The sequence below is a fragment of the Carassius carassius genome, chromosome 28 (genome assembly GCF_963082965.1).
Source record: "Carassius carassius chromosome 28, fCarCar2.1, whole genome shotgun sequence".
Taxonomy (NCBI): Eukaryota; Metazoa; Chordata; class Actinopteri; order Cypriniformes; family Cyprinidae; genus Carassius; species Carassius carassius.
In genome coordinates, this window is record NC_081782.1 from 21,215,125 (window position 1) to 21,224,265 (window position 9,141).

General features: G+C 36.0%; 1 protein-coding gene across 4 annotated transcripts; it reads left to right on the forward strand.

Annotated features, from left to right (window-relative positions):
- Nucleotides 1-5,126: 5,126 nt before the first annotated feature.
- Nucleotides 5,127-8,461, forward strand: LOC132108184 (transmembrane protein 160-like). 4 transcript variants are annotated; one of them, XM_059514797.1, is made up of 5 exons: nucleotides 5,127-5,384; nucleotides 6,719-6,740; nucleotides 7,117-7,141; nucleotides 7,721-7,813; nucleotides 7,900-8,461. In XM_059514797.1, the coding sequence occupies exons 1-5, from the start codon at nucleotides 5,206-5,208 to the stop codon at nucleotides 8,199-8,201; spliced, it is 621 nt and encodes a 206-aa protein (XP_059370780.1). In that variant the 5' UTR covers nucleotides 5,127-5,205; the 3' UTR covers nucleotides 8,202-8,461. The 4 variants fall into 4 exon arrangements, with proteins under 4 accessions (XP_059370780.1, XP_059370782.1, XP_059370781.1 ...); XM_059514799.1 differs by lacking the exon at nucleotides 7,117-7,141 and having other exon boundaries at nucleotides 7,696-7,813; XM_059514796.1 differs by lacking the exon at nucleotides 6,719-6,740 and having other exon boundaries at nucleotides 5,130-5,406.
- Nucleotides 8,462-9,141: the final 680 nt, after the last annotated feature.

The window sequence follows — 9,141 nt, forward strand, 5'->3', positions numbered from 1 at the left end:
ATGTTATAACCGATAACCGATAAATGGATATAAATATTAAAATTCCATATTATTTTGTAATAATACATTAAAAATGAAACGCTAAAAACTGAATTTAGTCATTTTAAATGCTACAAGTGAATGTTAGGTGTCATGACATTCACTATGTAAGTATGAAAAATGATTTAACATTAAACATTTAACAGTGATATCAAATTATTCATATTTTTACAGAAGTTTAAGTGTTTAAGAACATTTTATATAAAAATGCAGAAAATGAACTGCACAAATACATATTCAGTATTGATTAATACATTTTTTTTTACCTAACATGGAACCGATATATTGTACATCCCTAACTGTAACTAAAGGTCTAAATTTGCATTTTGTGTTTGAATTGCATATAAAATTTTAACTTAATTTGGGATGCACATTTGTCAGTCATGCATAAAAGGATCATAAGGTGTTATAGCACTAATAAACTGTCTTAAAAACATAACCAGGTTGATATATGTATCAATGAATCCAGTTGTTTTTATTCTCATACATTTGAACTAACCGAATTGTTGCTTGTTCCAAAACTAGCCATAACTAAAAACTAGCCTTATTAATCATCCATTTTAACTGAATAAATGTAAAAAGTTTTGGAAAAAACAGGTTAATGCTGATTCGAAGCCATTTGATAAAAACATTTTAATACTATAATTTAAATAAATTCAAGTAGATGCAAATGATTACTAATAAACCATGCAATGATTTTTTGTTTCTCTTTATGTTTATGAATGTCTGACAAATATGCATCACATTACATTTACTAGTTTATGTTAAAACTCTAAAGCTCAAAAAAAAAAAAAATGTTTTGAATGCACTTAAAATAAATAAATCCTACATCTAAGCCTAAATATTCTGCAGATTCGCTTCGCCACAGCAATCGATTAATCTGAATCAGGAGAAAAAGCTTCATCCCTGGATATAAAACCGATTTTAGGGATCTCCATCATTTGATGAAAAATTGTAAATCATTTTAATTTAAATAAAATCCGGTTTACATGCTTTCCATAAAATGGCAATAAATGGCTACGATAAGTGCGCCGACCACATGCTACAGTCAATCTGGCATTGACTCATTTGCATAGACAGAAGCTATGTTTGCCCAGAAAATAATAACAATAACTTACTTTGAATGTGCATGGCACAATGTCCAACCAGCTCATGTAGAACCTGGATTAACTGGATTCTCTGCGCAGCGGTGAAATCTGCTTGCTGTGAGTTAAAGTGATTTCACCCCTCAGTTTTCTGATAATAATTTAGAATTTGCAATCTGCAGAATGTATGCTATGTAAAAAGAAAGTCAAAACAGGGTGTTTGTGACTTTTTCAAATACTGCTGCATGCTAGCTTGGCTTAAAAGGGTCTTTCAACAGAGATGCACTTACCTGAGAGCTGACAATCTCCTTCCAGCCTCAGAGAGGCGCTATACAGCAGAAGAGATCTGTATGGGGCTCTCAGTTCATACAGGGGACAAGGAACACACAACAGCCTCATTCTATCAGGTGTCCACACGTGCACTACCCTAGTTCCTAAATCTATTTCCCAGAGGCATTGCAAGTTTATAAGGTGCTCATAATAAGCTATGTTCAGAATACACTCTGCACTGCTTGTTTAGAACCAGTATGCAACAGTTTGGAAAGCAAAATTGTCAAACGGACTCATTGTCATGCCAACAACAACCAAAAATAGGATTTTTTTTTATTTAATTCAGGTTTTTGTAAAAATGTCTTAAGTCAAATATATATGAAATATGAATAAAAATGTATTTCAACATTTGTAAATATATCAAAATGCACCTAGTATTACTTTGTCTCTGAAACAGAAGGTCAGGCACAATGCATTGTGGGTGCAGTGGTCCATGCATACTGTGAATTTTGGCAAATGTAGGTCATCCAGGTATATACATACTGTATACTGCAGAAAACAGTGAGACAGGACTGTGCTATTCTGAACATAGTAACAATCTGAGAACCTGAGAATTCATGCAAACACGAAACAGCACACAACATGAGATTTCCCTGCGTACTATGACCTAGGGAGTGTAGTATTGAGCTGTTCTGTGCTGAGTGCCATAAACGGCCAGAGAAGTAGAACAGTAAAACACTTTATCATATAATGTGTGATGCTTGAATGAGAAGCTACCGAAAGAAATGCTTTGTGCCGTGGAACAGTATGAAACTTAAATAATCAACTGAGAAAAAAAACCATGTTTGCTTAACCTTTCTGAGTTTTGCTGTATTTAATTAAAATGTGTCCGATTTTGTACAGCTGACCACTGTGGCGTTTTTCTTTTCAGCTTTGATATAACTATTTGGATCATTATTCTACTTAATAGTAACTCTGCTTGTTTCTTTCTAAACGGCTGAATAGTCATAATCAATAAAATGATAGTTTATGTTAAAACGACATTTGTAAGTCACATTTTTGATTTTATTTTTGAAAATGTAGTTGCTGTCTTATCTGTGTCTCTATGTAAATATGAGAAAAATAAATCAATAGCTCAGCCTAAGGACAGACATGTGATACTAGTACTTGATCTTTACTCTAGCCTGCTGGCCTGATGAGGTTTACAAGCGATTGATGTTGATAAGCAGTTGGTATTTTCAGAGGAAGCTGGTTCTAGATCAGTGTCGTCTTGCGTTCCGCAGCAGCAGGAGAGATATTAGTCCTGGAATGTGTCGACAAACAGGAAGTGTTTTTCCTTATCCGGTCGGCAAGCTCCTGCTCATTCATCATCTCCACTGTTTGCGAATGCGGCCTTTGCACTCGGATCTGTCTCAGATTACTGGAGCGGTTTGTTTAGTTATCTCAGACTGACCTCCAACCAACATGTCACAACACAAACACAGGGACACAATGACATTTGCCTCCAGAAAACAAAAACTGAACAGTGTATAAAACTATCATAGTATCTAGAACTTTCATATTCGTCGAACTCTTCTTTTTTTTTACATTCAGTTGTTTTACATTCAAAATAATAACAGCATCATAGCGTGACAATCTGAGTTCAGTTACTCTTTATTTCAAAGGCAGTCCTTTCCCAGACGCATTCTTCACACACGTGCATACAAATACACACAGCCTGCGACCCACTCCTTCCTCTCTGTGTTCCTCACGCTATATGACCATCAAGGTTGTTCAGGCGTGGTGACCCACAATCCCAGAGGATCACATTCAAGACAAAAGACCTCTGCAGTGAAAGAGAAGCAGGCCGGAAGAGACCACTCAAACACACAACACCAGTGCATACTCTGAATGACTTTCTTATGTTACCCTTGCTCTCATATGAGTACTGTATGTACTGTATGCCTTAGAAAGAATTTTGACATTTAAAAAGTGGATTGCAACAACTAAAAATGTGTTGCTATCAGCTAGGCATCCAATATTAAGGTGGTCAGACAGGTTTCTGGATTATTTAACAAGCTAATCAGCGTCTAAGACCAGCTACTGTGTTCAGAAATACAGCTACAGTCTGGATTTTCCAGTCAAGTTACAGGGTTTCCATTTAATCATATAATGTTACCATGTTAACTTATTCTTTTGTTATGTTTTATGTTTTGTTTTAAACGTGTGCTTGTGTTGTCTTTAATAGAAATAAATGTCATTGGCTTGATATTTTGTGATATGTTTAAGTGATTTACTGTATGCCTCCAAATATGCATCATATTAACAGAACATGTTGAATTAAAAGAACATGTGAAGCAGCTATTTCTAAAATGTTATCATCAAAAAAAGCAGTTTACACCTAAATAATAATAATAATTATTATTATTTTTTTATACGTATAAATCTATAAAAGTTACTTTGGAATTGTATTGTAATTAATGGTAATTTATGGTTTTCATGTACATTCACACCAGACTTATCAAAAATAATATGCAAGCCCATTTTCACCACAGAAAAAAATCATGCATAAATATGTCATAAAAGTCTAAATTATGAGATACTATATCATTATTGTGGGAAAAATTCTAAATTATATACTAATGAAAATAAGTCTTTTTTTTTTTTTGTCAAAATCATGATTTGCCAAAACGTGTGTCGGAAATGAGCCTGTGTACAAATAACATTCTGTACACTATAACATTTTGTTGTGTTTTGGCTCCACCTTATGGACATTATATGTCGAGTGCATCTTTCTAGGATTTTATATTAGTCCCATAATGGGGGGTGCTGGCTAACAGGTTAAAACATTTAAACTTTTCTTTTTTTAATTATGCATTTTAAAATACAGTATCTGACAAAGAAATGTAAATAAATAAATAAAAATAACTACGTATCATTGATATTTAATACGAATAGGCTAATAAAAATTAAATCTGATATTAATTTTGCTCCTTTTGTGTCAATTGCCCTGAAACGTATCTATGGACGATTAGACTTTCAAAAACAGTAAATAAATAAATAAATAAATAAATACGCAAATAATTAAATAATAGGAACTGTGGTTTGTGTTTTGACATTCCCCTTTTGTAAAACAATTTTGGCAGAATGTCTGTGATTTTATTGTACAAAATATTGATAATAATTTTTTTTTGTCATGGAAATTTGTATTATTTGGTATCTTAATTAGAACAGCAAAGAAAAGCAGACTCACGTTTGCATTAGGCTACGTCTTTTTTTTCTTTTTTTTCTTTTTTTTTTTTTTTTTACATACATTTCATATTCACAAATGTAAGTTCTCCTGCAATAAATAAATGAAATAAAATATTTTAGGAAGAAAATAGAGCATTACGTTGATAGGTTACTATATGACTTTCTATAACACAACAATCAATTAAAACTTGGAATTTTTTAAAGGTTTGTAGCAACTAATAACACATGTGTATTTGTGTACAACCGCCTCTTGTGTATAATGTTTGCTCTTTAATTTTTATTCTATCCCCTATAATATGTTCTTGTTCTAATGTTTATCTCTCTCTCTCTCTCTCTCTCTCTCTATCTCTCTCTCTCTCTCTCTCTCTCTCTCTCTCTCTCTCTCTATATATATATATATATATATATATATATATAAAGATATATACATCACATGAGTAAGTAAAGATAGATGGCGCCACTGAAATCCACGCACACTCCTGCCCGCACGCGGCAGCGTCTTTACGCACACTCATCTGCAGTGTCAAAGTTTAGAGTTCGGGTAAAGGTCGTGTTTTGAGTTTATTCTCCTTTACAAACAATGGCTTCCATAAGTTGGTTAACATGCAGGCGGTTTTCTCGGCTCGTGCGGCGGCCGCTGCTGCTGCAGTATGTTTGGGCTCCAGCGCGAGCACTACACCGGGGGAGCGCGCGACGTGCGGCGGAGAAAGCCCCGCTGAACAGATCACAATCATCACCGGAGCAACAGTACTTCACAGCGCTAGACATAGCTGATGCGCTGGTAAACACAGTATTACTGTATAACAGTACTTCACTGAGCTAGACATTTACATTTAGTCATTTTGCATAGACTTTTATCCAAAGCGACTTACAATTGGGGGATAAATTAAGCGATTCTTCTTAAAGAGGCATACAGACACAGGAATTGCTTGTAATACCAAGATCGAGCAGTCTTTGTAATGTGGTCTTTGAAGGTCAGCTGGTCATTAAATGTTACACCAAGATTTCTGACCGAAGTTGATGGGGAAATTGTAGAAGAGCGTAGCCGGATGGAGAAATCATACTGTAGAGTTGGAGTGGCTGGGAAGACGAGAAGCTCAGTCTTTGCCAGGTTGACCTGTAGGTGATGTTCTTTCATCCTTGCCGAGATGTCCGCCAGGCAGCCTGAGATCCGTGCAGCTACTGTTGGATCATCTGGTTGAAATAAAAGATAGAGCTGTGTGTTATCAGGATTGCAATGGTAGGAGAATTTGTGTATCTGTATGATGGGACCCAGTGATGTCATGTATATGGAGAAGAGGAGGGGTCCAAGAACTGATCCCTGAGGAACCCCAGTGACCAGTTGATGTGCTTTGGATACCTCCCCTCCCCAAGCCACCCTGAAAGACCTACCAGTGAGATAGTATTCAAACTAAGTGGAATCTCTGTGATGCCCAGTGATGAGAGGGCAGACAGGAGGATCTGGTGATTGACAGTGTCAAAAGCAGCAGATTGATCCAGCAGAATAAGAACTGATGATTTGTAATCAGCTTTTGCAATCTGCAGGGCTTCTGTGACTGGCAGTAGAGCGGTTTCCGTTGAATGGCCACTCCTTTGTTTTACAAGAATGTTGTCTGCAATACATTTGCGTGTGTAAATTAAGTCAAGTTGGTTGCCTGATTTCTGCGTGCTTGAAGTGGTAAGTCGTTTGAAATCAAATGAATCAAGAAGTGAATGGAAGTCTGTAGCATAAGGCTTGTCCAGAAGAATGTTGAAGTTGCCAAAGACTAAAACCCCGGGAGTGAGGACAGCAGGCCATCCAGCTCCTCTAGGAAAGTGCCTAGAATTTGCCCAAGAGGGCAGTAGATTACCATAACCTGGAGTTTTATAGGAGCTGTTACAGTGATCACATGAGATACAAATGAGTTATAATTGCATAGGGGAGAGTGGGTTGAGTATTTCCAATTGTTAGAAATGAGAAGACCAGTGTCCCCACCCCGGCCAACCTGACGGGGGGCTGTGAGAGAAAGAGAAATTGTTAGAGAGAGCAGCTGGGGTCGGAGCTGATGCGCTGTTAAACAGAGTATTAGTAATGTATAATAGTACTTCCCTGAGCTAGACAGAGCTGATGCGTTGGTGAACACGGACACAGAGTATTACTGTATTTGTTAAATTACAATTGTTCCTTTTTATATTACACTAATTAAGAAAAGTACTGGTGGTACTGTGGTACACTTAGTGGTTTTTTATGTTGTCATATGATTACTATATTCATAAACCATTTTATTAAGTTGTATTCCAATTAATGTGATTATCCTATGGTACTAGTACAAAATTAAGTATTATAGGCCTATTGTCTCCGAAATTCATGGCATTACCCTGTTATTATACTGCATGTCAATAATACTATTACTAATTATAATGGTAGCACTGTAAATAATTGTTTTATTGATTTAACTGCCGAATAATCTGTTTGTAGACCCTTATACTTTTTTTTTTTTTTATTTTGTAGATGCTGAGGAAGTCTCATGAAACAGGTGAGGCCATTTGTCCAGGCCTATCTACTATCGACGATAGAAAATCTTGTCATCATTTACTCACATCCATTTTTTCTGTTTTTCTGTTTCTGTCTTTTTTCTCTTAGTTTTATTGTAATATTTTGTCTCGTTTAAGTATAGTGGAAAGTAGTAGGACTCTCGAGCTTTAAATAAATAAGTATAAATACACAAAGGATCATAAGCCCAAATGTATTGTCCCTTTGTTTAAAGAACAGGCCACAAATCTGAAAGCTTTTTCAAGATCGGTTTGTGTACAATTCGTGAATGAATCATTATACAGAGTCCGGTTTGAATTAATTGTTTGATTTATTTCAGTCTAATTCATTTCAAACCGGTCTGTATTATTCAGTCAAGAATAACATTTCAGTCTATTACTCAAAGTTCTCGTTAAAATGTAATACTTTAAATAAATTGCACAATTAATTTAGACTGATATTATTTTATGTTTATGGTGTTTTGAGGTCCTTTTGAAGCATGAAATTTGAAGTTTGTTGTATATCCTTGGGAACATGCAAAAACATTATCAGATAAAGCAATTTTTGTTTATTTTTTTTGCAGGATTTTTGTCCTGGTTCCGGAATGGTCTCCTGGCAACAGGAATTGGTGTTATTGCGTTTGCACAGAGTGAAGTGGGCCGAGAGGCCGGACACGGTACTGTTTCTTTTTCCACTCAGTCTGTCGGTTTTTCTTTTAAACCATAGTCCTGTTTTGAACCGTTTCTTCCTTTCCTCCCCTAGTGTTCTTCATCCTGGGCGGAGTGTGTGTGTCGTTCGGCGGAGCGTCGTATGTGACCAGTCTTCTGACCCTGAGGAGGATCATGCTCCTCTCGCGGATGACGGTGCTGCTCCACGCGGGCCTGGTGTCCGTCGCCGCCCTCTTCTGGCTGTGCGCGGTATCGCTCTACATCGGCCGCCTGGAGTTGGAGATTATTCACGAGGAGGATGAGGAAGAGCACAGGGGAGGTGAAGACGGGGAATGCACCGAATGCAGTGCGAGACGCGAGAGACGCGGCGCTGAAGAGAAAGGCCAAGACAAGTGAGAAGAGAGGATACTCCGAGTTCAAATGGCCTTTTACACTGACCCACAGCCAGATTTCTGTATTCACAAGCTGTTTAAACCGCTTTAAGAGAAAAGGAAACTGGTTTGTGGAGTTGGAGCATCTATCAACATAACTGTCCAGTACTCTAGTGCTTGATTTATCAGGTCGAGTGAGTGTTTGTGTTTCTAATATTCCTTAACAACAGCTGTCCCACTGCGTACAAAGGGTCAGTGACATAAATGCATATTTTTTCTTTGCAATATTTTCGTTGTATTTGGGGTGTGTGTGCTGGAACATGAAACTTATCAGGCAAGTAGTTAAGCATCTTGGTTGTTCAACTGTTATAAATGGACATGTTCACTTTTTTATATAGTGGCATGATTCAGAAATAAGTTTTTTTTTTTGTTTTTTGGGGTAACTCACTTTACACTAAGGTTTGATTTTCTAACATTAGTTAATGTATTCATATAAACTAATGATAGAAACTTTTTTTAACAGCATTTAGGAATGCAACATACATTAATATCATGGTTCATAATAATAGTACATATAATATTTATGCTAAATGCTATATTTAATTTATAATGTATACCAATTATGAGTTTTATCATTTAGATTTGTACATTTATAATTTAAATATACATATATAATTTAGAAACATGTATTTGTGTGTGTAGAAATGAACATTCATCAAGATGTGCTGTGAAAGTAAGTAACAAATTGAACCTTATTGTAAAGTATTGTGTGCTTTTATAATTCGTGGTTTCTACATAGTATAGCATTAATCCATCTATTTAGGCCTCGTTCAGGTTGAGATTTATTTTTAAATGATTGCCTTACATCTCTCACTATTCATTTCAGATTTCCTGCTCTAGCGGTCGCAGTCTTATTTAAGAAAATCACTCTTTGCAGATTTGAGAAGAACTTCTAGACGTCTTCT